This window comes from Diplotaxodon limnothrissa, linkage group LG7 (assembly GCF_057381915.1).
Source record: "Diplotaxodon limnothrissa isolate DT_005_m linkage group LG7, D_limnothrissa_male_GT1.1, whole genome shotgun sequence".
Classification (NCBI taxonomy): Eukaryota; Metazoa; Chordata; class Actinopteri; order Cichliformes; family Cichlidae; genus Diplotaxodon; species Diplotaxodon limnothrissa.
The window spans coordinates 2737375-2765351 of NC_140602.1; the positions used below are offsets into that span (position 1 = coordinate 2737375).

General features: G+C 42.7%; 1 protein-coding gene across 1 annotated transcript; it reads left to right on the forward strand.

The window, feature by feature from the left end:
* The first annotated feature begins 4839 nt into the window (after positions 1-4839).
* kcng4a (potassium voltage-gated channel, subfamily G, member 4a) lies at positions 4840-27487 on the forward strand. The gene is made up of 3 exons (XM_085357183.1): positions 4840-4947; positions 5052-5693; positions 26612-27487. Exons 1-3 carry the CDS (start codon positions 4840-4842, stop codon positions 27485-27487), a joined length of 1626 nt encoding a protein of 541 aa, XP_085213309.1.
* The last annotated feature ends 490 nt before the right edge of the window (positions 27488-27977 follow it).

Genomic DNA, 27977 nt, shown 5'->3' on the forward strand with positions numbered 1-27977 from the left:
ATCATTTTGAGACTATTTTTACTCTCAGTTCTCTTAGCCCCCCCTCACTGGTCTTTATCCTGTGTGCATAGAGGCATTCTGTCTTTTCCCACCTTCAGTTAACCTGATCAAAACTCGGTAGAACTGAGATCAAACAAATATCAGCGGGGGAAGTTGGTTGGAGAATCACCGAGAGAAGAAAGAGAAGAAAGACTGTAAAATCAGAGCAGAGACAGAGAACAGAGACAGCTTTTAGGGTGGAAAAGTTTGACAACTCCATCGTGTGGGACCTCCAGGTAGCCATCAGTGTGAAAGCATCTGTTCAAACATTTATTTATTTATTTTTGAAATAGCCCAGTGACTCATTGCTTCTCTCCTGCACGCACCTCATGCCGTTGCTGATCAGACCCCTGGATGCTGGCTGCAGCGATCTCATCTCAACCCTGCTTGCCTGTGAAGGATTAAAGTCTTAATCCGCCAGACTGAAGCTTGCTATTAGTACCAGCAGGGCTGTGGTATTCATTGTGTTTTCTCATGCATGTGTGCATGTCTGTGTTAGCACTGCGGCGTTTGTGAGACGGATGGTGGACAGCTGCAGGTGTGTGTGTGTGAGAGATTAAAAAAATAACGGTGACCTGAGGGAAGAATGAGTTGATACAAGGGGGTAGTGCAGCAGATAAAGATGTTAGCTGGTTTAATGTTAGAGGCTTGGGTGTTCCCTGTCTACCACCTGTGCTAAAATTGAGACTGAAAACACTCCATGTGTCCATGTGGGTGTGCGAGTGATTCTCTCTCTCTGTCTTCACGTGTGTGATAAAGCAAAAGAAAGTGACACACAGCATTAAAAGGTTATATTGCATTACAGTCACAGTGCGGTGCCTAATCTGTTCAGCTGTGCAGGAATAAAAACAACCAAAACAGAAAACACAGAACTATTAGCCCAGCATGTGTGATCAGTGTCATGTTGCATACACTAACCAGCCCTCCTGTGCTGTAGGTTAATGAGTAGTGATGGAGGGATTAAATAAGCTGAATGTCTCTCACACACACACAGAGCACCACCTGCCTACCTCGTCAGTTTCCATCTCTTGCCTCACTAATGTGTTGTCTGCTCTGTTAGATGGCATAAAGGACTGGCCAAAGTGTTTGCTTGTTTTAGCAGCTCCCTCAGGCACACACAACCCAATGAGCTGCTTCTCAAGGACAAACTTTGAGGCTGGAGATGCAAACAAGCCTGATGATATTTTATTCTCTGAACTCTCACCTTGTCTGAATTATACTGCATGAGTTTTGTTGGAACAGTTACACTTTTCAAAGGCAGTTTTAAACTCTCACATCTATTTATGTACTTGTGACGCAGTCCAAAGTTTGTCCAGCTGTTCAGTGTTACTAAGATTTATTACTGTCCTTCCCACCGGCGAGTTTTCCTCTTTTATGTGTGGCTTTAAATAGTAATTCAAACATCTGGTTCAACCTACAATGACTCTTCTTTTTTACATAGCCCATATCTTCCAGTAGTAAACAGCAGTAAACTATAGGAAGCAATAAGACCATCAGTTATTGAATTATAAGATTAGTTCAAGTAAAATATTTATAAAAAATCAATTTCATTCTGACAGCACCTTCTTCGTCGACCGTCCAATTTGCAGCGCAAACAGGCTCACCTCATCAGAACAGCACAGAGATGTTTGTGTTTTTTGATAAATCAGGTAACGTGAAATATTCTGTCTTGCTGTGTTTTCTTTAAAGCCACTAGTTTGGTCTTATTTACACATAAAACACAAGCTGACTGCAAAATTTGAGTCTGAATTGGAGCTCGAGTTCAGATGTGTTGGTGAAGGTAATTCCGGGGAGAACCGCGCCCCCTGTTGCGCGTGAAGCGGTCAGGGTAGGAAACATGGAGGATAGCATCTCCTCAGTGTCCTTGAATTACACACTGTGTAAAAGGTAGCGGACAACAAAAGCCACCCGATGCCCGCATTTCTGCTGAAATGCCCCCTTTGTGTATTCTGGAACTTGCACACAGTCGCCTTTTCCCGGTCACTTGTGTACCTGCTGTCACCTTTACGCACACTTGAACTTGGGTAAGCTATCCACGGTCTTCTCTGTTGCGCACCACAGCGCCGACTCCCTCCTCCCGTGCTCTTCCTCCTCCTCCTCCTCCTCCTCCTGCAGCACCGCTCCGTGAGCTGTAACGGGACACTTTCAGTGCTCCAAACCTTTACTCGCTTCCCATCAACGGTATGTTCAGACTGTCTGCGCGCCTTCCATCGGAGTGGATGACGCCGGAAAGGCGTCCCTGTGATTGTGACATGTGGTGGCTGGTGATGACCGCTGACTCCCTGACGTGGCGTTGAATGATCGGAGGAATTGAGAGGCGACATTGAGGGATTTTACTCAAAATCGATCCGGCCGTCTGAAATGAGCGCGGGGCTGAGGACGGTAAGGTGTGCTCATAAGTTGTATCGACGTCTGCAGGGGTTTTGTTTGTAGTTTTTATATTTGTCTGAAGTTGTAATGAAATACAAGTCTCTTTTTATCTCGCCAACACTGTAACACAGAGGAGGACAAATGATCACACTTTGTGTTTGAGAGTTTTATTTGGAACTAAGTGTATCCAAAATATGAAGTTGTTTCGAATCAATTGTAAGATTACGGTCTTTAAAATGTCCTTCAAACCACATTTGACTTTCGGGGTCGTATTATTATTATTATTATTATTATTATTATTATTATTATTATTATTATTATTATTATTATTTTCTTTTCTGCAAAAATCCTCCAAACGAGAGTTGGTTATATGATCGTAATTACGCGACAGATTTAACCGAGTTTATTTGGATATCTATTCGAGATAAGGGCGTAAAAATGTTTCCCAGTGTGTGCTTTTGCAAGTTGGGGAGAGAGAGACAGAGAGAGAGATTTTCCTGCTGAACATAAACCATCCCTGCCTCTCCAGCAGCTCCTGACAAACGCAGTCACTGTTGACTGACTATGAATATAACATAAGCTCCCTGAATGAATGCTGCATGCAGCACAGCCACTTAATAGAAAACTCCCAGAGTCAAGAATCTAAAAAACAAAACAGAATTGTACGTATTCTCATTTTAATACAACTTTAACTTTTAGTCAGTTTCATAAGTTAATTGGAGGATTCCTAAATGTCACAATGTTCAATAAAACTCCGCTTACTGAATTCTAAAGAAAATGCACAACAATAGGAATTTCATTTTAACTGACTGACCATCTAACCTATTGGATTTGTGTCTATTGTTGCACCAAAATTAGCTGATAGTAACAGTGTAAACGCTTCCTTCAATTAACTTTACAGTAGGAAAAAAGAGGGAACTTCCATTAGGACTACAGATCAGTTAACTACAGTTTATCATTCTCTCCTCTTCCTGTGCGGTGGAAATGAAATACCAGCACCTTGACAGAACTGATTTATTGGTTCCTCAATAACAGGATCTTATCCTCCTGCATCTGAAGCACCGAAGCACTTGGGTACGATCCAGTTCGTCCAAGTGTCATTCACACATTCAATAAGCCTGTATGTACTTTACATGAATACTAAGCAGAACAATGACAATACTGCAGTGTTAGTGTTGGTGGTCCTGGGTAGAAAACTGTGAAATATAAATTAGGATTATCTAAACTGTTGGGACATTTGAAGAAATGTCACTGTAGCATTTTATTCACACCAAAAGCTGCCAAGAGAAAAGTGGAGGACAGCCAAATATAAGGCAGCTGTATTGTTAGTAACAGGATACAAAAACAAACTACAGAGGATTATCTGAGTGTTTGTTGAATTCAATTAAATGTCAAATAACACAATAAGAGGGCTCACATTGAAATCAGAGTATTAACTATAACTCTTTAAAGCTCTGACACAACTCACCATTCTGGGCAACTTTAACAGCTAACAGTGCCAGTAAGTTTCAGGGAAGTTGTTTTGCCAACGGCAAACATTTTGGACCTTGCGCTGTGCAACAGACACTGAAGCACACGGCCAGTAACGTACTCTGAGTGTGAATCATAACGTGAACCTGAACGTTCTTTTCTTCTGTTAGTCTTTCATTTTTAACAGATCATTTTTCTCTCAATGTGAACATGAGCAAAAAATTCCTCGCCTATGCATTCAGCAACGGGCCATTTATAGCAGTACAGCAAGTGTGACTGTCTTCTTTCTCATTGAAAAGAAGTGAAAGAGGAGGGAGGAGCTTCTAGCACTGCAGTCTCCTTTAGGTTTCTCAGTCTTGGGTCTGTCCTCAGTCTTTCCTATTCTTGCTCTGTGTTGTCGTATATGCCTTAATCTCAGTCCATCCTTGCTTCGTTCTAACAGTTCTCTCTCTGTCTCTCTTTCAGTTGCCTGCATGATGCCACCACGGGTTTAGACCCTCCCTAATCCTGTTGTGGTGACACAGAGGATCTTCCTCAGTTCCCCAAACACCCCAGCACTGCAAATTTGGCTCCTTACCTCATGCAGCTCATTCTCTGCAGCTATCAGCCAGTGATCAGTCCTCTTATTCAGGCTTGCCTTTGCTAGACTGGCTTCAGAACAGGATTACCCACTGATTTGATGTTGAAGTCTGGTACACAGACTCAGTCTGCTGTGGACCTCTTACCTCATGACGCTCTGTTGGTTGGGGACCAAAAAAAGGAAAACAGCACTGCACCTTTTCTTTCTTCTGTTTTCCTACGGTAGCAGGAAAACTTTTTCAGATCTGTAAATCAGAAAAACTGATGTTTATTGAGACTGAAAAGTTTCAGAGGGCACTGTCTGCAGACTCTCTCTGTATTTGCTATCTGGTCTGAGCTGTCCACTCTCCAATCGAAGCACAGTGCTCTGTGAATGCTGCCATGCCCATCATCAGCAATGCCAACCATGACTTCAGCAATCTGTCCGTCAGTGATGACAGCAGTCTCGACCACATATTCACTGAGATCCCAGAGACTGAGACTATCAAGGTATGAACACGATTGCTGGTAAATTTAATGGTTAGGGAAGATTTATATTAAACAAGTTCTCAAATCGTATAACAATGATCACCGTTTCATTCTTCGTGCTATAGGGTGTGTACTACCAAAGAGCTCAGTTCATCCGTCGGCCAGAGGACCTCTTGTCCATCGACCATGCTTCCTTGGCAGTGATCAATGTCGGGGGAAACCGCTACACCTTCCCCTGGAGCACACTGGAGCAATTTCCCCTCACACGACTTGGCCGCCTCTGTGGCTGCAGGTCACCTGAGGACATCGCCAGCATCTGTGACGACTACGATGAAGCCCGCAAGGAGTTCTTCTTCGACCGCTCACCATCCGCCTTTAGGGTTATCCTCAACTTCTTGGCTGCAGGGAAACTCCGACTGCTACGAGAGATGTGCATCCTCTCCCTGCACGATGAGCTGACCTACTGGGGCGTGGAGATGGCGTACATGGAGCGCTGCTGCAAGAGGAAGATGTACACGCGCATCGAGGAAGTGCACGAGAAAGAGAGGCGTCGGCAGGAGCGCAGGCAGAAAAACGCCATGCAGCGGGAGACAGTGGAGGAAACACAATACAGAAAAGTGATGAACTGGCTAAGAGATATGGTAGAAAACCCACAGTCAGGCTTACCTGGGAAGATCTTTGCCTGCCTGTCGGTGATCATGGTTGCCGTGACTGTTGTCAGTTTATGTATCAGCACGATGCCAGACCTCAGAGAGGAAGAGGACAGGGTGAGTGGCCAACAGTGCTGATTGTGACCATTTTGATTTAGGTTCAGTCATAGTCTTTGGGTTTTAGTCATGATGTAGGCATCTAAATTCTTTTAGTTTTAGTGTAGTTTTAGTCAACTAAATATGGTAAGAGTACAGTACACCAGATCTAAAGTTGAATCAGCTGACAAAAATGGAAAGTGTAAAGGTTTCTTGTGTTTTTCCTTGACATTGAATGTGAAATGTGCCCATATTTCCACTCTTCCTCCCATGCATTGATATTTTATCACGTTGTCGTGAGACAGGGAGCATGGATGCTAGTTCCTGTCTCCTGCAGAACTTAATTAGTTCTGATTGGATCTCGTCTCTCCAGAATATTTTCATCTCATTTTTATTCACTCACAAAAGGGTCAGTACATTTCAGCCTGTTATTTTTGGTCGTTGAGGAAAATGACTGGCCAGTGAAATCAACACTGGTGACCAAGCGTGTGTTGGCCTGCTGCAAGCGTAGCTATTAGCAGCAGAAGATTCAGAAACCAAGTCAGATTAGTACAAAAGAGCCATAAATGACAATTTTGTAGAGAGAGTCCTAAAGCGATTTATCATGTGAGTGATCGTGACTGCTTAGAATGAAGGCTCATCAAGACATAATCACTAGCACTTCCTTTATTTCCTGGAAACTAACATTAAATGTGTTTAATGGAGATATTTGGTTAATAAACATTTTGCCATTGCTGCAGCTCAGGTGTGGAGATTAGTGGTGGTGATAGATTCCATTATAAAGTCCAGATGATCCCCAAACCCAGGCTATACGCTGGCCCTTTGCAAGTCGGGGTCTGTGCACACATAATTGCATGTTTATGAATAATTGCTTTTAACTGTTTTTATATCACTCCACTCTGGATTGAAGGACAACAAAAAACAAGAGCGAGAACATCTTAGACAAATGCTGATGTTGCAAAAGTGAAAATTCTAAACTATAAAACTCGCTGTCATCTTATCCTCCTCAATATTCTGGGGGGACGCTGCAGTGTCGGTGTGTGATCTGTCTACCCGTAGCAGCACAGAATAATTAAGCCGGAGCTGCTCACTGAGGCCTGTCCAGTATCTGAATAATGAAATGAGCGTACTGTATGTGACAACGTAGACGGACTCACACACGCGTGCATCAACAGACACGCTGTAAAAAACACATATATGCACTACCACTGCACACAGAATAGCCCATCCACTGAAACTGATACAGCGCTCTCTGAATTATGCACACATTTACTCTTTTGTCTCATGTTGGCTCATGACTAACGTCTGACAGCAGCATGTCCCCCATTCAGGACTTGATCATTTTTCATACGCCGGGTGTCCTTGAAGTAGACCTGTCAGGCTCGTTCCCAGCTCCACATTCTTATTCTAGAGCAGCTCAGTACAATTCACAACTGGGCAGCTGTGGCTCAGGTGGTAGGGCAGGTTGCCTACCAATTAGAAGGACAGTGCATCGATCTCTGGCTCTTCCAGCCCACATCCAAAGTATCCTTGGGCAAGTTGGTGAAATCAGAGTTGCCCCCTGTGTTAGAAAGTTCTTAGGCAAAGTTCTGCATGGATGTATGTGTGACTGGGTGAATGAGACTTGTAATAGAAAGCTCCACTATGGCACTACATGAGTACCAGTCCAATTACAGTTCAAAATAATCCCTGCATATCAGGTTCAGGTGTACAATAAAGCAACTTTAACCGAGTATCAGGCTCAAGACAGTACATATGTACGTATGTATGTAAGTTGACACACCTGTTCAATGGAAACTCCTCAAGAAGTGTACAGCAGCATCTCTGTATTGATTTTGATACGAGCAGTCACAGGCAGCCAAAAGATCGAGTGCAGGGAGGGGGTGGTGTTACTGGAGAAGGCCGACAGCAGAATACTTGATGAGTTGTAAAGGCTGAAGAGAGGATTTTGAGAGTCCTGCCAAGAGGAGTCCAGTAGTTAGTGAGAGTCATAGGAACACAGATGGACAAGAGCTTTGGCTCGGGAGTGGATCGAGTCTCCTGGTCTGCTGCTATGCATTCGATATGGACCTTTTAGAGCATGTGATAGATCAAACCTATTACTATTGTCCTAAGTGGAAATATGCAGTGGCTTCAGTTGCTGCTGTAGCTTTATTTTCTATGCAGTGATGACAGTGAAAGGTCCAGCAGAAACGAATGAGAAATGCAGCAGGATTTAAAAGCAAGCAGAGATTGAATAGCATAACATTTCTGATGTGTAGTATTACAGTAGCATTTTTATGTAAATGGTAAATGAAGTTTTCCTGCTTGATATTCACCTCAGGTAAGCACAGCTGCACTGACGGAGACATTGAAAGGCTGCACGCAGCCTTCCCTCGTACACACGCACTTGCAATTACCACGCCGTATTGATTCCTGGTGTAACAGTGTTTCCAGCCAGTGCAAAGTTTTGTGAAACTCTTTCTAGGAGTTAGTGTAACTAGGAGTGTTTGTCTCGATGCCCTGAGGCAGCAGTGTGGGTTATCAGGTCATCTGAGATTTGTATGATTGTGTCTGACATCTCACACCTTTGGGAGGATGTTGTGGGACGTAAGGACATTTAGGTGTATGCGTTCACTCAGGCATGTGTTTGCATGTCTGCGCTCATTCCTAGAAAGAGGATGGCAGTTCCATCTACAAGTAAACAAATCCATCTGCCGCTTTCATGTTTTTCCCTCTGCATGCTCCGGAGGTTCAGACTATTCAGCTGCATTGAACTCCATCTGCAGCGTCCAGCTAGCAAGCAGCGGCAGGGTTCCTGTCATCTTTAACCTTGGTAAAACCTCAAAATCCCATCCTTTCGTGAACCTCGGGACCAAAAATGGTCCCGCCCCAAAAGTGCTCTAAAAATGTTATATATCAATATTTTTTTCTACTTTAAATTAGTCAATCTTTTAAAACTACTTCTGCTTAAAATATCCATGTCAAGTTTTAATTATATTTTCATTGTTTTAACCCTTTAAATCCCAGTTTTATTATATGAGCGCCCTGTTTTTTTAGCCCCAAAAAACAAAAAAACTAAATATTTTCCAAAAAAAACATTTGAAGTAATATTTGTTTGTTATTATAATTAGGCCTTTAGATGGACTAAAGATTGGCACCAACAGTCATTTCGATCGCCTTTTATTTTTTTTTCCAGGAGCGCATTTCATAAAATGCACACTATCGACCACGCCCAAAAAGTGCTATAAAAAATTTATATATTAATATTTTATTCCACTTTAAATTAGCCAATCTTTTAGACCTACTTCTCCTTGAAATATTCATGTCAAGTTTTAATTACATTTCGCGGATTTTAACCCTTTATATCCCGGTTTCGTCACATGAGCGCACTGCTTTTTTTGCCCCAAAAACATAAAACATAAAACATAAAATATTTTCCAAAAAAAACATTTGAAGTAATATTTTATTGTTATTATAATTAGGCCTTTAGATGGACAAAAGATTGGCACGAACATTAATTTCGATCCGGTTTTAATTTTTTTTCCAGAAGCCAAAAATGTCCCCAGGCGGCGCTGCTGCTCCTGCTCCCCCGGGGAGGAGTGCCTCTGCCGCGGGTGTGTTTCGCGCAGCGCCGGAGCATATGGTTCGGTTCCCGTGTCTGCAGCACACACTTCCGCTACCACGTGAAAACAAATACGTCATTTCCTGTTGATTAAAAAAAAAAAAAAAAAAATCAAACGAACCTAAGGGTAGAAAATGGTCCGGAACGAGCAGCGGGCCAAGCTGCTGTGGTACGCGGGAAATTAGTGTGCCTTTTCCGGGTATCTGTCTCGAGCAGGCCGCTGGAGAACATGTGTATGTTCCAGCAGGCGTCACATGTGGAGCAAGGGCGCCACCCGGTGGACAAATAAAAAAATTACAACTCTAAGGCCTGTAGTCACTTTTTGGCACAACACCGGAAACCTGACGATCGATTTGACCGTAATTTTTCTGGCGTGAAAAATAGCGTTTATAATGGGTTTCAATGGGGCACAAATCGGCCACGAGGTTCGATAGTGGATGTATGCCTTTTATTCAGCCATTTAAGCTCATTTAAAAAACTCAGACTGAAATTTTAAAATAAAATGGGAAAAAAATACATGTTTGAAAATTTGGCTATACTCCATTAAACACAGTGGAAATGGCGTGGAATTAAAAAACGGAAAGGCCACGAAATGGTCCCAGGTTCTACAGAGGGTTAATTCACGTAGTCCTGCCGTTTGTCTCTCTGTTCTGTTATGTGCCGGAGTGGGCTGAAATTCCCTCGTCCACTCATAATTCATCCACCTTCTCTGCCTATTTCTGTTTGGCTAAGGCATGTGAAGGAGAGATAGCGTAAAGTAAAGATGGATTGTGGACTAGGTGGCTGAATAGAGTGAAGGAGAAAAGGAGAGACAGAGAAAGAATGTGCTTTAGGGAGATAAGAGAGGAAGTTTCTGGTAGAAAAAACCCGGCAAGAAACATTACTTAATTTTTCTCCTCTGATTGCTCCCCTTTGTCCGTGTAATGTGTTTCTCTCTGTCCTCAGCTGATCTCGTCTATCAAGCAGTATACCACTAGGAGCTAACAGCTCAGCTCCAGTCCCACTGATAACCACTCTTTCATCCTTCTGTCTCCTGCTGTGGGTGTGCATGTATCTCTGCTTTGTATTATGTAAAAACTTTCAATGTGATTCTGAAATCAATGTCATTTCTGCAGGATGTTTGTAATTGTGACACTTTGACAGAAAGCACAAAAACGCAAGTGGATGCAAGAAACCTTCATATGATTCAACAATGCATCTTTGATCATGTCGAAAAACACCGAACAAGAGTTGAGCTTCATGCCTCGTATACAAATGATGCCAACAGCAGCTTTTGGACTAAAGATAATAAATTGATCTTTTATCAAAGAACATATTGTAGGCAGTGTTGGGAAGATTAGTTTTAAAATGTATTCCACTACAGATTACAGATTACATGCCCCAAAATTTATTTTGTAACGTATTCTGTTACGTTACTCAATGAGAGTAACGTATTCTGAATACTTTGGATTACTTAATATATTATCATGCTGTTTACAACTACATGAATGTACTATTGCTGTGTGATTTATTACGATTACTGAAGGTCCGCGGCGCCGAACCGTAGTAAAGGGACCTCTGACTAATACGTAGAGTTTGTGTCGGGCTCGTAGCCGAAAACTAGCTTTACTTTGTTGTCTGGGTCAAGTTTTAGACAGAGAGAGGCGTTGAAAGGCTGCTTCAATGGAACTTATTGTTTCGGAGGAAAACATGAACACAGTGTACAGTCGAGTCTTAATAGCTTACTTACAACTGGGCTCGTCAGGCACTCTTCTTGGCTGAAGTGGTTATTATTATATTTACATGCTTCCAGCTCCCGTTTCTGCTCGGTGACAGCTTTTCCACTCTCCTTCTTCTCCCTCCTCGCGCTCACAGACCCATAACGTGTATGGCAGTCCATTCCCCCTGCAGCACGGACTATACTGCCCATCAGGCTACATGCTTTAGGGCTATGCCTGTAGCATTCTGCCTATTAGCTTAGCACAACAAAAACAACAAAAAGGCGCTCGCTCACCAGGAAACACACAAAGAGAGCGTTACCCTGTAACCATGGCAACCGTAACGCTGCCGCCTGGAACAACAGAATAAACAAAACCCAAACAGTCCTGACCCGCGACAATATGAAACAGGAAAGTACCACCGTGTAATCCGTTTATTTCAACAAAGTAACTGTATTCTGAATACCACCTTTTTAAACGGTAACTGTAACGGAATACAGTTACTCATATTTTGTATTTTAAATACGTAACGGCGGTACATGTATTCTGTTACTCCCCAACACTTATTGTAGGTACATAAAGGCAAGGTGTGATTTGAAGCACTGCTCCCCGTGCAGCTGGTATTTTTTGATTGCTCTGTGGAGGTCTTCCTTTCGACCTTGTGAGCTTGCTCTTGTGTGTTCGCAAAGTCACCGTGGACCTTAAACTTGCACAGAGAGACAGAGAAACAGCCTGAACTGTGATGACTGCTCTTGTGGCCACTCCTCAAACCCTAATTACCAGATCTGAGTCCTTATGACTTTCTCCTCTCCCAAAGGGTCAGTGCTGTAACACATCAGAGGAGATCCAAGCCTGTCATAAATGCACAAGTGCTTGTACCCGAACATGGAGCGATCTAAAAATAGCATTTGCACCATAAGAGTTGCACAGTTATGGTAAATGGCCTGTATTTATATAGCGCTTTACTAGTCCCTAAGGACCCCAAAGCGCTTTACACATCCAGTCACCCACACACTGGTGATGGCAGCTACATTGTAGCCACAGCTGCTCTGGGGCGCACTGACAGAGGTGAGGCTGCCGGACACTGGCGCCACTGGGCCCTCTGACCACCACCAGTAGGCAACAGGTGAAGTGTCTTGCCCATGGACACAACGACCAAGACTGTCCAAGCCGGAGCTCGAACCGGCAACCTTCCGACTACAAGGCGACCTCCCAACTCTTGAGCCACGATCGCCCTTCCCCAAGGAGACTCTTTGAAGGGCAGATCATCCAAATTTAAATGAAATATCTTTTTGTCAGTTTCAGAATTTTATAATTTTGCATATTTTGCCAAGGAGTAACAAGAAGTGTTATAACATTAATACCAAACTAGGTCTTTCTCTGTTATATAACTTGTGCACATTACACAATTAACACGTTTTTTTTTAGTCTTTAACAAAGAAAATCAAAAGGATTCATATGAAGATGATCATTCAAAGATTAAAAAAATTACTATCAATATATGATTAGTGATTAGTCAGCCACCTAATATCTATATTAGTAAGTGGTCCTGGATTATAATACATTTTCTTTGACCCATTTCTTTTCTTGGCCCATTAAAGTCTAAAGATGCTTGTGTGTGAAATACCTTATAGTAAGTTGAAATGAAAGTGATTTGTTTAATACATCAAAGGCTCCTGTACCTACCTAATAGTACCCAAGATCCATACTATTTCAGGGCTGTTATTAGACTAAGCATGTAATAGTGTTCCTGAGATCACTTATAGTAACATAACTGTGGTTCCTGGGATATTAAAAGTAGAATGAGAGGCAGAGTTTTCAGGCCCCTCTTCTGTGGAACCAGCTCTCAGTTTGGCTTGGAGAGACAGACCCCAAACTTTTACTATTAAAACTGAAAACGTTTTGAGAAAGGTTACAGTTAGGGCTGAAGCAGGTGACTCTGAACCCTCCCTTAGTTATGCCGCTATAGGCCTAAGTTTGGGGGGTTCCCAAGATTCACTGAGCATTTCTTTTGCACTTACCTACTTTTGATCTCTTCATGTTTATTTATTTGTATTTTTGCATTTAATCATTTGTTACTGTTAATCTCTGGCTCACCTGGTTCTGCTGGAGGTTTCTTCCTGTTAAAACTGTGTTTTTCTTCCCCACTGTCACCAGGTGTTTGCTCATAGGGGACATCTGATGGTTGGGTTTTCTCTGTATTGTTGTAGAGTCTTTACCTAACGATGTAAAGCACCTAGAGGTCACTGTTGTAATGGTTTAGTGCAATATAAATGCAATGAGTTGAAGTGAACTGTCAGTGACTCTTTAAAGTGAGACTGGGCTACCAAACTGCTAATGGCTCTCCAAATGAACTTACTGTACGCACAGATGGATACCAGTGTTTATTTACAGAAAGTATTTCAAACTATAGTATAGATTTAGTTAAATAAAGTTCATGGGATGTTTGATGCAGTGCTCTTGCTCAAACGTTGACAGAACTAAAAAGTTGTAGCATCATCTCACTAACTAGCTATTCACAAAAGATCTGTCGCTGCTGTCGAGAGGCTGAAAGGACAAAATAATCATTTCCTCTGATTATCACTCTCAGGTAATCCTGTTTGAGATTATAATCAAGTGTAGATTGAGAAAAAACTCGATTCACGTTATTTTTTAGGTGATATTTTTGGTGTTATTTATTCTAATAAATAACAAAGTAACAAAACTCATCTGTACCTTATGGCTCGCAGCTACATGATGCTGTGATGTTGCCTTTACTTCTTGCTTGTGTCTTTACTTTTACTGTTTTGGATTAACCTTCACGTTCTGGTTGTGGCCCCCTAATGTAATCCCTCTGGAGTGGAAGCACTTTCTTCCATCAGTATCACATATTGAGCTAAAAGACACGACGATCTCAGTGAATCGCTCGTTATTTTTGACGCTTGCTTATTCATGAAAACGTTTTTAGACACCAGTAATCTTCTTGAGTCAAATCTATGGTAGCAACACTCAGAAAGAGCAGCAGGTCTCAGTATATATCGATAACCTTCTTGAAATTACATGTTATTGCTCAAATGTCACAAATGAAACAAAGACGCACTTTATTTGTGCTTTCAAAGTAAAACCTGTCTGTATTCATTTTCATCCGTCTATCACAGAAATACGTTCCTGTCATTAAGTGGTGCTTGGAATTAAGTCTGTTTGATGGAGCATTTTCAGACAGCCTCGACAGATCTGCTCTCCTTTGCCTAATTCAGATGCTTTCTGGCCTGGGGAGTCATTTTATGTTCTTAATGCCATAAATTGGAGTGGGATTTGCTGTTCAATAGTTACGTCCCAGGACATCAATCACAAATATCTTGAGACTGAGGGACAGACTACGTGGCTCAAGCGCCACACTGAGCGTTCTGATTCATCCACATCTTCTCAAACAGAGACTGGTCAATAGTCCCACTGAGTTACAGAGCTGGGCTGTTGATTGCGGACGAGAAGGATTTCTTATTTTATTAGGAGATACAAAACTGACATAATGAGTCTTGTGATGTCTGAAGGAAGATAAAGTATCACTTTATGTATTTGAGAGAAGAAGGTAATAGAGGAGTAAGAGACGAGTGGTAAATATTAAAACATCTGCATTCCAATTTCTGTTTTCTCAAAGGAGCTGTTCAGTATTTAGAGGCTGTCTCAGACAAAGTGGTAAATAAGAAAGAGGAGACACACATGTGTGCGCACACATTCTCGGCACAGCAAACCTAACTCATTTCATATTATTTTGCTAGCATTTTTAGCCCCCCCACCCCTCCCCGCCCGCCGGTGAGCGTCATACGAAGCACACGTCCTTGACACTGACTGTGCATTTGCAGCACAGTCAAAAATCTATTTTTAGACATCAATTCTTAATAGCGTAGCATGTTGCATTTGATATGCTGAACTCTAAGGTCATTAAGATAAAGTTAGTTTATGTAATGGTGTGTAATCACTCTTGGAGTCCATTAAATGACCTTCTATTCATGTCATCTTCAACAGAGCCTCAGTGATGGAATAATAACCTAAAAGCAATTACTGTCAGTAATCCTTCCACATCTAAATTATGGGCAGCACTGAAGATCATTCATTAATAATACGATCACATAGCTGCCTTTAAGAATGGCATCTCATGTTTGACAGGTGATGGGTCAACCCAGTATCACAGCAAAACGTGTAATAGACACGCGAGTCCACCGTGTCCTTTTCACGCTTTGCCTCTCCAAATCTGAAATGGACACGCATGCAGAAATTGCATTACCAGCAGGGGGAGATGATATACTTAAAGTTAGTGTTTTAATTCCAGGATCCTTAATCGTTAGAATCGAGTAAGCTAGGTGGCTAATATGTATAATGTCTGTTTAATGCATGATTATTTTCATGTTGGCTTGATACTGCAGATTACCGAAACTTACTGCAACGTCTGCATCTGTGAAATGGACACAGTGGACCGGTGTGTTGTGATATGAATGGGTACATATTGTAGCGCTGACCTGCTATGGAACAGGTAGCATCTCATGTAATCTATGAGACAGGTTTACATATAATATAGTAAATAAAACAATAGAAATAAGAAACGATTGGCCAGGAAAGAGTATAACATTTACTGGTTGTCAGAGATCCAAGCGTCTGAAACCAAAAACACGCTTTTGCCTGAGTCTGGATCCTTATCTGGCATTTTATGTCCAGCTTCACTGAAAACCAGTATTGGCTGTGATTACATCTCAGAAGAATTACTGGCCTCCTGCTTCTGTGCTAAATTCCATTATGTGAATCAACAAAGACATTTTTTGTCTGTGAGGGGGGAGTTGTGATTTGGAGACCAACATTTTTGACTATCTGGACTCGGAAGCATGAATGAATTCCCCCTGCAGCTCAGAGCAGCAGTGACAGCGATCTGATAAGTTTTGTGTGAGCATAATGTAACTAAAGGCTCCCCCTGCATGTAATTTAGCTTAAGATGATTTACTTGCACACCTGAGATGTGAAACATAATGTAATAGATGCACAGAATTAACACGAAGGCTAGTGTGCATGTGTGTGCACACGTGTGTGTGTGTGTACTCTCTCTGTCATTGGCCAAATTCAGAAGACAAAGCACTGTCATCAGTCATAAGCTTGTTTGTGTGTTTAACAACAGAGGCACAAAATTAAGCATGCGTGCTTTGTGTGTGATGATTCCCCCCCTTCATTAAATTCACACAAAGAGAGCATAAATAGGTGCTGGTGTGTAAAGTTGGTTGCCTCAGCAGGATGCGAGTCTGCCAGTTACTCAGGGTTACTATACTTAAGTAACTAAGTAAGACTTTAGAGAAGCAGGTGGCTGCAGATTAGAGGGAATGAAATAGAGGCCGGAGAAGTAGGAAAAAGAGGTGGCTAAGTCGGCGGTTTGTGTACACGCACTGTCCTTTTAAAATGGCAGACATTAGATCTTTTCTAAACTTGCAGACCTTCAGACCACAAGAAGGTCTGCAGTTACAGTACATGCTAATAATCAGATTCCACTGCAGCTGGAATAATTGTAGCAACACTTTGAGTTAGCATGCATATGCATTTCCTTGTTTGTTTCCCCGGGCATGTATGTACTCTGAACGTATCAGTTCCAAGCAGATTCCACGCCTGTTACGGCCTATCTGCTTATGAGCTGCATTCCCTCCGTCGGATGTGCCGCATGGCTGCCAAGTGGGATTATTGAGAGAACAGCAAAGCATGAGGTGTTTATCCTGTCCATGCCAGAGTGGGATCGCACAGCATAGATAAGTACAGCAAAGCACGGGAGCCATTCCTCAACCTTTGTCTCCTGTAACACATTTTAAATTCAAATTCTGCTTTTTAATTCAAAGTGTCTCACCCGATGTTGCCAGTTTATGAATTTTAAAATCACTTGATGCTTTTGTGATGACCTTTAAAAAGAAATGAAAGACATGCAACAAAGATGCATCACACACACTTCCATAAATGTCAAGTAGCCTTCACATTCGTGCTGTGCTCAAAAGGTGAACGAGAACAAATATAGAACATACTGGACATGAACTTCCTCCTATAAATTAATATTTTGACATCTACAAGTTAAAATGCATTTGAGAGTTGCATCATATGAATCTCTGTAAACTGTATACATACTTATAGCAACAGGTAAAGATGCACAGAGTCCCTGAGTGTGATCTGGTAATACAAATATAAGAGCAAGCTGCATAAAAAAATAAGCTGACTATTCAAAGATTAAAGTGGTAATTAGAGAAAGAGTATTTTCCCCGTTTCATATGTTCCAAATATCTAATATCTGCCATGAGCCCGCCTCCATCTTTGCTTTCTATTTTAAATTTTTGTCCGGTGCATTTTCTTCTGAATTTGCCTGCTTTTGTCTAAATGCAGCAAAAGCTGATTAATGAAAATGCAAAATATTTGCTTGTGTTTTGTCTGTTTAAAAGAATTTGTCAGCTTTTCTTCAGCTGCAGTGTGTTGAGCTTTCAAACTATTGAGCTAGAAAATTAGTCTGAAAATATTTAGTAATTTTCACAGATCATTTCAATATAAAAAGCTAAAAATCTATTTATTAGCAGAGTCTCAAATATGACTTTAAATCTTGTGAATAGAAGCTTATTTTCCCAAATACAAAAACACAATAATGACCTTAAATGCTTCAAATTTCTTTCCCCTGAGTGATTTTGCTTCATTTGAGTTTTCAATAATTCGGTTTTAAAGTGATTTGGCAACTTGGTATCACCTTCTTTACAACAGTATTTTAAATGGTTTGTAAATAACAGGACATAGCACAGCCTACAACTGTAAGCAAAAGGAAGTTGGTCTTAAACGTGCAGCACAGTGTTTGTGCTTTATGGCCAAATATCTCCACTTAGTTCCCGTCTGTGTAAAGAACATCTCTGTGGTTTGATCAGATGGAACCTCTGCTATAGTTCTATATATTGTCTTTAGAGAGGAGAAGCCTTCTCCTGACAACCCTTCCAAACAAGCAGTACTTGTTCATTCTTTTTCTAATTGCACTGTCGCGAATGTTAACTTTTAGCATGCTAACTGGGCCTGTAGAGTCTGAGATGTGGCTCTTGGGTTTTTATTATTTTTTTGCACACTCTGACCTTGAATGACATTTTGTTGAGACACATTTATTGCCAACATGTAGTTTTCATAAAGGTGTTTACACGCACTGATGATTAATTAACCAAGGGCATTTGATCAGCAGCACCTGGCTGCTACTTCCCCTTAGCTGTCACAGGACTGCACAGAGCCCTTTGAATTCTTTCTTTTTTCCCATAACTGTAGGTAAAGGTTCTTTTTGCTTGACCTTATCTAGAACATGATTTTTGGTGAGTGTTTGATAGGATTTACCAGACCTACAGATATGATGATCATATTTGCGCATGCTAATGAAGCCACAATATTGTGAAACTGCACATGTGTGCATAACTCATATCAGCAGGTAGAGTGTTTGCCCCATAATCGGAAGGTCGGGGGTTCAAATCCATCGAACGACTACCCTGAGGCAACCCTCAGCAAGGTACCGTCCCTACACACTGCTCCCCTGATGCTGGATCGGTGGCTGCCCACTGCTTCACTGAGTGAATGTGTTAAATGCAGAGAGTAATTTCCCCACAGGGGATTAATAAGGTATACAAGGAAAAAAAAAACTACCCACATGTCTACGATGCCAAGATGGCTGCCAAATGGTAAGACTTAATTCCACGAACGAAAGCTCAGCATAATTAACAGATGCACTGCAAACAACCTTGTAACTGAGAAAACAGCTCTACTTATGCATGTAGAAAGTAATTTGTGATGTGGGACAGCTGTGGAGGCAGGAAGCACATTGGCACAGTTATGCGGTTGTGTAACAGGAGCCCACACAGCTGACACCTGGTGGACAGGTGTGGAATAACACCGGTGAGGGAAAACTCCCCAGAAAAACCAGCCGGCCCAAAAGATCAATTAAAAGTAGACAGAGTAGGATGTGGTAGAAAACCAGTTGTGACAGTGACACACAAACAAGCAGCAGATGCTTAATTTCCTGAGGTTACATACATGACATTTGCCAACTCCCTTTTCACAAGACAGCTCAGTCGTGTCGTAACAGCAGTCACTCTTTGTGTCACGCTGCATTCCCCCACACACTCAGAGTGAGCCGGTGCACACTGCAGCCAATAGTTTGCTTTTTTCTTTTCAGCTCCACGTTCTGACGAGACATTTTTATAATTTTCTTACAGATAAAAAATAAAACGCTTGCACAAAATGTTTTTGTGATCATAAAAGTTGATGTTCGTCTACTGAAGGCGTGTGTGTGTCTGTGTGCGCCCGATGTGCCTATAGTTTGATGGGACACTAAACAATTTAAAATACTGGATGAGGAACTGACATCACATTAAATTGCTTTTATAGCAGTTTGCACTGAAACTGGAGGCTACAGACAGACTTTACTAGTGTGTGTCTGTTTGTGTGCATGCAGGCATGAAAGAGAGAGTCTAACAAGCAAAAACCTTTGTTAAAATTTGTCATCTCTGCATTTGTGGATGTTTGTGTGTCCATGTGCTGCACGGACAGACAGACAGAGAGAGAATAGAGATGCAGAGTTGCAAATGGTCCCCATGGTTCAGATGTCACCTCTTCTTTTCCTCATCAACTTTGCTTGTAATCCCTTTCTCCTCTCTCCCTCTGCACCACTTAGCCACCCACTTTCCTTTCATCTATTCTTCTTTTTTCTCTCCCGTATCTCTCCGAGCCACCTTCTCACTTTCATTTTTCTCTATTGGGGTTTTCATGCATGAACAATCTCTTGGTCTTTATCAGTGATGGATAACTCTGAAGGCTTTACAGCTACTTCATATGAAGATAAAACCGTGCAACTCTATGCTGACACAAATGTCCGTGGTAAGGTGCTCAGTGTAAGGAGTCGTACTCTATAGAGAATAGCTCGCTGTTTGAGGCTCTTATTTATTACAATATATCTCAAGGATTCTTGTAATTCAATGGGTGCATATAGTCCACACGGCATATTCTACCCAGTGTGCATGCGTGCGTGTCCATATGACTAGTGAACACGTTGCTCGATGTTGGCAGTTCCAGGTTAAGGACAGCTGCGTGTCTTTTGTGGTTGTCCTCGCTGTCCATCCACACACTCCTTTATTCAGCTTTTCTTTAGAGTGTTCAAAGTGAGGGCAAGGTCAGTAAAGCAGCATAGAGGAAAAGTGTTTAGTGGTGCAAAGTTTGTTCAAGGTCTGCTGCACAGTAAAGCTGACTGATGGGCAGAATCTTTGCTTTTGCTCCCATTTCCAACTGTACCTCTTGATATGCAGGACTGCAGAATCATCGTGGGAGAAGGAGCCCCAAGAGATGTAGAAGAAAGAGGAATGAAGAGTTATACGGACATACTGTGAAGGAGTCAGAGAATGAACCACAGTTTATAATCATGCAGTGGTTAGAAAAGCAAACATTCCTGAGTTGCTGTAGCAGCATGACAGTTGCGAAGAGTTGTCCTAATTATCTTTTGAACACAGTGAAAATGTGCAGCTTTATTTGATCCACACGTGAAAAAAAACATTCATAATTCAGAGATATAGAAGCTTTCTCCTGTCCAACAATAGAGACACACATTTACACTTCAAACCCACGGTACACGGAGCGACCCCACAGCCAGTAGCTGTCTGACTGCACAGGGTAGATGCTAAGCTGCCAACATTAATATAAAGCTCAACTGATGCTGACACAACAGTAACAGTATGATGGCGATGAACCAGTGCGGGGGTCAGAACGAGAAAAACACCATCACGAGCTGATTGAATGTTTCTGACCGTCTGCTTAACCATGAACACAAACACCGTGTAGCACATTGCAAGTCGTCAAAATTACGCAGTTAAAGCCAGATGTTTATTTAGAGAGACGACAGAAAAACCGTCATGCAGAAAAGCAGCTATGCTGAAGGGTCAGCAGACATTAGCTTGGATCACTTTGTATAGGTTCAATCAATTTTCCTGTTGACTCCTGGGGGAGCATAGGTCCGCAACAACACCATGCCAACGGACTCTGTTCTGGGCTGCTCTCTTTAGCTTGTATAGGTTGTAATGCTGTGATAGTTTTATGCTTATATATATTAATATTGTAGCATCTGGCTTCTCCTTGTTATTGCCGTATTCAAAACAAGGACAATTGTCAAGGTCACACAGACATTTTCAGCTGAAACCTTTTTCTCCACACTGTGTTCACATTGTAATACCAAAATAATGTATTACATAGCAAGTGTAGTATCTCAAGTTGCCTAAGATGCATAATTTACGTTTTCAAAATAGTGTCATCATACATAAGTATTAAACATTTTAGTTAATACTTAAACTGTAAGGTGTGGATGTGATCACATATAATGAGCTCTGGCTGAGTGCAGGGCTGCTTTTAGGGCACTTCAGCCAAAATATAATGATCAATATTGTCATGCATGTGTTTATTTTGTAAAACACACATCTAGTGCAAAATAGCAACTCAGTTCAGATCAGCTCGACCTTTGGGTAGAATTTTTTTGCGTCATACATATTGTTCATTTTGTCATTGAGTTCTTTTTATTCATTTACTTCGAGTTGATTTATGCCCCACATATCTGCGGGATTCTGTAGAAATACCATTTTTATCTCCGAAATATAAGGAAAGCTGCAATAATACTAATACTAATAATAATAATGTATTTTCCTCTTTGCTCATTTTAAATGTCCTTGCCATGAGAATGCCTCAGTGTTCGTTGCCCCCACTGCAGTCTTTGTCTTAATTTGACATTGGGATGTGTTAATGCAGATGATAAAACGAGACCCCCTATGAGACAGCTGTGGGGTGAATGGTGTCTGTGCTGAAATGTGCTGTTGCTGGCATTAGTTCCACAGAGTCATTCGGAGGAGATAAGGTCAGGGAGATAGTTAGTATTGTGGGAGGTTATTGTGTGCACAATTGTGTCTGTAGTTGAAAGGCAGAGAAACACCACCACAACCACCCACACATGCAGGGCCTTGGAGTGGGGGTATGTCACCAGGGTGCAGAGGAGGCTACCCCCCCCCCCCTCTGTCCCCTTCTGGCTGCCTCTGCCTCAATTTTATCCCACAACTTAGACATTCACATTACTCACACTCTCATTACACATACATATAGGATCTTGGGGGTGGGCACGATACACGGAGTCCAAAGTACCATCAGGGTGTACACCCCACCCCTGGCATCGTTGCCCACCTCTCAATTTTAAATACACGTAGACATTGAGGGCTATCAGGAGGGACCATGCGCTTACCTGCTGCTCTCTGGCAGGTAGCTCCATGCCCTCCTGGGTTTTAAATGCACCTTAGAACACACATGCATCAACATTACAATGAGCGGGTGGAGGGAGGTTTGGAGTCTTCTCACACCCCCATTCTCTGCGACCTGCTGGAGCAGGGGGGCTAGGACTAGGAGGAGGAGTTGGCCGTCCGACTGCGGTCTGGAGTGTGGAGCCTTCCTGCTGCTGCGGAGTCGGGGCGGTCTGCCTCTCCCCACCGCAGGGAAAAGGGAAACACCACCTGGGTCTGGGTGCAGTTCCCCCCTCCAGGGACGGGGGCACCTAGACCCGGTTTGTAGAGTACGCTTGGGGAGTGTGATCGTGTGTACAACGTCTCTTTATGTCTGTCTCCACGTTGGTTGAGTGTGGAGTAAGTGCATATGAGAGCATGAGGGTGGGAATGGATGTTTGTATCTGTGTGTGCCTGTATGTCTGTGTCTATATGTCAGGTTGGGTGTCAGGCGCCACCTCTCTGGGGACACCTCAGGCCCTCCAAGGTTTGGAGGCCTATCTCCCCCTACCACCACTTCCCCTGCCAGTGGCGGACCCCCTCAGACATCGGTGCGTTGGTGGTTCTTTGTGTCCGGGGATGGGCGTCCAGGTACACACCGGCTCACTCCTTGGCGGCCGCTTATCGGGGCCTGGAGCCTGGGGCTTGCTCGGGCCACTTCGGAGGTGGGGTGCCCCCGGCCTCTCGGCCTGGGGCTCGGTCACTCAGGCGCAGCTGGCTGCCGGCGGAGCTCACGGGCGCGTCACTGCAACTCCCCCTGGCTTCTGCTCCGCGGCTGCTGAGTGAGCCCTCATCTGGGACTCTCCTCAGCTCTTTCCGGGACAGTGGCGCAGCTGCCCCTCTGTTGGTCTTCCTTGGTCTCTTGTGTTCTGGGGGCCTCTGGATGTCTGGAGTTTTGATCTCCTCCACACCTGCTTCATGCCCTGGAGGACGGGGCTGTGGCCCCCCCACACCCTCTAGCAGATTATTACATGAAGGAACCTTTTAAAAAACAAAAAACAAGCGCGTCCATGCTCACAGGTGTACACACGGGCGATCACACCCACAAACTACACCCTTTTTGGCTCCTACCTCAAAGCACACTGTGTTCTGTTGATCTTATGTGCTGCACAATAATGTTTAACATTTAGTATTTACTGTCATATTCCCATATATCATTGTGATGCTGTTTATTCTATTACTCTTGTTCTCTTCTGCTTGCTTTCTTTTTTCTTTCTCAGCAGGTGATCCAGGTGATTGATATATGCATTTTTTTTTCTCTGCCCGTTCTGTTGGTTTTTGTCTTTTGCCCTTCTCCCCCGTCCCTCTTCTCAGCTGTTTCTCTTTCCCTCTTTCTTTCTCCCCTTCTTTCCCCCAGTCAAGTCTGTCCCGTATTCAGTAAGTGAAAATAAAATAAACAATAAAAGGTGAATCAAATGGACCATTACGGCAAGGCTGGGATGGTCAGTTTGGTAAAGTAAATCCGTTGGGCATCTTTCTTTGCCTTTAGACAACAATTCTGATGGCAAAAGAGCCAAACGGGACAGGCCAAAAAAAAAAAAAAAAAGAAAGGCAGAGAAACAGAAGTAGAAGGCTTGGAGCTCTAACAAATGGTCTATTCTGCAGAGAGCGAGAGCACAAAGCTGCGATAGGCCTGAGAAAGAAAGAGCCGCGAGGAGAGGATGGTGCTTGTGTCAGACAGAACATCTACACTGTGACAGAAAGTGCCTTAAAGATTCATGCAGGGAGACCACAGAGTTAGACATCAGACAGAAAAACCACGATGAATGTCCTGAAACTGAGAAATTTAAAGGTTTATATTCAGTTAATATTTAGGTAATGATTTGCTGTGGTGTGTCTTTTCCTTTAGTTCAACAAAAATATCAAGCAATGAGTCCTTCAGACCTCTGGAGAAATCATATATAGCCATCGTGGTTCTACTTTTAACTGTGCGGGCTGCAGCTTTATTGAATACATTTTAACATGAGATGTTAAATACATCATAAATTCTCAGAAACATTATGATGCAATGACCAGCTTAAGAGCGATGTCGCTGTCGACTCAAAGGCCAAAATAAAACAAAGAGTTTTTGTGATTTTGCTGAGAAACCAAAAGAAAGCTGTAAGCCATCATGTTGCCTGCTGCATGTGGAAACTAGGATGTCTTGGCTAACATATTAACCACACTGATGTTAATGATACACTAAATGTGTTTCTGCCATGCTCCTCCTTCTAGGAACCATTAAAGGTTCATGTTTATCACGATTGTCGGGACTAAAGTTTATTCATCTGTTTTTGAATCATGTTCAGCAACTTTTACATCATTTCTTTCCTAGAAATCCTCACATTTAGAAAGCCGTTTGGTGCAATTAGCAAATATCAAAAGCTAAACTGAGACAGTGACTGAAATCTTTAATTACTAGTCTAAAATTGGAAAACAAAAGACTGATCGATTTTAATCGATGTCTTCAGTTAACAGAGAGCTTTTTTTACTTCTTATAGTCACATAGAGACTTTAAGCCACCTGGGAGACATGAAGCCTCATACATATTGTTTTAGGCTTACAGTTTCATCACAGTGGGGGTCAGTTCCTACCATAAGATAGCAAAGAGGTCAGGCTTAATTTTATTTCCATGCAGCAAGTGAAAGATGTGGAATCTTGGGTTTGAATATTTTACTGGGTGTAAACACCATAAAACTCAGCGAAGCCTTGAAAGAAGCTGATGCTGCATTATGCTACAGTATGCAAGTCGTACTGGATGTAAATCTAAAGCAACATGAAGTTACTTAATGAATATTTGTCCATTAAAAATAATGATCAAAAGAACTACATCTGCCATGAAAGGCCTTATATATAAAACATTAACACAATACAATCAAATAAAATTAATCCTTTTCAAAAGCATTTAAACAGTTAATATTAAGACCTGTTCAAATGTAGATTGTAGAGCATAAAACCTAAAAAGTGTCTCACCAAGACAAATTTGTCCTGAACTTTGAAGAACTAAGATTCATGCCAGAGAGCTGAGAGACTGTCCTCCTTTATAGACTGGATAAACGCTGCTATTATCACTGCTAGCATCACTGCATGATGCAACCTGCACAAAGGAACATCTTTGAAAGTCACAATATCTTAGCACACATATTCCTGCACCAGCATTACAAAATATGCAGAGCCACTCTGCAGGAATGAAGCAAAAAGGCAAAACATCACAGTGGGATTAAAAAGAGTGAAAAAGGCAGAGAGGACACAAGTGATAATGCAACACGAAGTAAACAGATGTATGTGTGTATGACGGATACAACGCATAGAGAAACTTCACTTAGTGGAACGCTGAATGAATGAATGAATGAATGCAGGCTTTAATGCAGAAGGAGAGCAGTGTGAGGGGCGAGCACAGAATGAAGAATGAGAGGGGAGGGAGTTCGAAGAGGGCGATACAGGAGGAAAGAAGAATAAATGATGAGAAGGTGGAGATGGAGGCAGAGGGATGAAGGAGAGGCTTGCAGGAGGATAAAAAAGTTGTGAGATAGAAGGGAAATGAATGAGACAGTGCAGATAAAAGCAGAGAGTGAGCAATGGGAAACGTGGGGAGAAATGGGGGGGAGGCTGATGAAAGGAGTGTCACAGAGAAGACATAAACAGTGTCTGTCTTAATAATGCGGTCTCACATTCAGCCTGTGTAAAAACCAAATAACTCATAACATTATGAAAAACTGATGATTCCCCATCATCGGGGCGCAAAGTCTCCTCTTCACAGAGGGGATACTTTAGCATATTTCTCACTTACTGCAGTCAGAAACCGACAACAAAGTGTTGCCTGAAGAAACTGCGCTTCTAAGAGAAACATTGTAGCAAATACTCAGAACAACATATATTCAAAGTCACATGACAAAGAGCTGTCCTGGCTGCGAGGAATATATCTGCGTGATGGCACAAGTGTGTGAAAACGAGGGTCAGTCAGCAGCAGTGTCATGTACACACACACACCCCACTCCCACTATTCTTTTAGAGGAGTTTTTTATTATTGCATTGCTCTTCGTTGACACTGTCGTTGGAGGGCACACAAGTTTGATTGCGTTTTGTCGCCACTCCCATGGAGGATTAATCCTTGAGGTCTTCCCAAATGCAATAATTGATCGATCACGTCACTTTATAACCCACCAGTGCAGCTGCAGTAGCTTTAGTATGCTGACCGAATGTAACTTATGATTAATTAATGAATACCAAAGACGATTATCTGACCTCTGAATCTTCTCCCTGTGCTTTTCTCACCATCTGTCTTACTCCCTGTCAATTCTCGCTTCTCTTATCCTCGATTTCTCTGCCTTGCCTTCTCTTCCACCTCAGGGCGAGTGTTCATCTAAGTGCTACAACATGTTCATCATAGAGACGGTGTGTGTGGCCTGGTTCTCCCTGGAGTTCATCTTGCGGTTCATTCAAGCTCAGAGCAAGCTGGACTTTCTCCGCGGGCCGCTCAACATCATCGACGCTATGGCCATCCTGCCCTACTACGTTTCCTTGGTGGTGACAGAGAAAGACCCAGAGCTGGAACACGAGAGGCCGGGAGGAGGTAAGGGCTACCTGGACAAGCTAGGCCTGGTTTTGAGGATCCTGCGAGCGCTGAGAATTCTCTACGTGATGAGGCTGGCTCGCCACTCTCTCGGCCTGCAGACGCTGGGGCTGACGGTGCGACGCAGCACCCGGGAGTTTGGCCTTCTGTTGCTTTTTCTCTGCGTCGCTGTCACCCTCTTCTCCCCGCTGGTGCACTTGGCTGAGAGCGAGCTCACAGGTACCCATGACTTCACCAGCATTCCCGCCTCCTACTGGTGGGCCATTATCTCCATGACGACAGTGGGATATGGCGATATGGTGCCCAGATCCATTCCGGGACAGGTGGTAGCACTGAGCAGCATCCTCAGTGGCATTCTCATCATGGCCTTCCCTGCTACTTCCATCTTCCACATGTTCTCCCGCTCCTACCAAGAGCTCAAGATGGAGCATGACCGATTGTTCAAAGAGGAGTGCGTGGCTGCCGCTGCAGCTGCTGCTGCCAGTGGGGAGCCACAGGAGGCGGGAGGTGAAGGAGGCGGTGAGAACTCGGCTCCACCTAAAATGCATCTAGACAATGATAATGTGCACTCGCTGGAATCTCTGGCTCTGTTAGGGAAAGGTGGCGAAGCTGCTGGAAATAATAATCACAGCCTTCCGGCAGCAGCTTTCTGAGCTGCATTTGCACAGACTGACCTCTAAGATGTGACTGTGCAGTATACGATGAAAGTACTGTTTCCAAAAGGCCTCACTATCTACACAGCTCTGAGGGCATCTGCATTGTTTGGATAAAAAGAGATTAAGCAAACATTACGCATTTCTTTTGCTCTTCAAGGATTTCATAAGGAGTAAAAGTGTCCGCGCTGAGAGACACACAACCCTTTAAATCGGATGATTTTGTCCGACCAGAAAGCCTCTGCAGCAATATTAGTAAACGGCTGCGTCCATAAACATGCAATATTCAATCCAAAGTTGCTTTTCCTCCCACTGTGAAAATACTGACTGTAACTTTTAGTTTCATTCTCATTACTTTTTAATCTGTTGCCTACAGTATGACCTCAGTGTGTTTCGTACTGTATACTAGCTTGAAGCCATGCTATAGCAAATTGATTGTCTCATATATGATACGATTCATCTCTCTTGTGTATATTTCTATGCTTGGACT

Coding starts and splice junctions, on each gene's coding strand:
- kcng4a (XM_085357183.1), top strand. CDS start 4,840: ATGCCCATCATCAGCAATGCCAACCATGACTTCAGCAATCTGTCCGTC. Junction 4,948..5,051: donor CAGAGACTGAGACTATCAAG/GTATGAACACGA, acceptor TTCGTGCTATAG/GGTGTGTACTACCAAAGAGC. Junction 5,694..26,611: donor TCAGAGAGGAAGAGGACAGG/GTGAGTGGCCAA, acceptor CTTCCACCTCAG/GGCGAGTGTTCATCTAAGTG.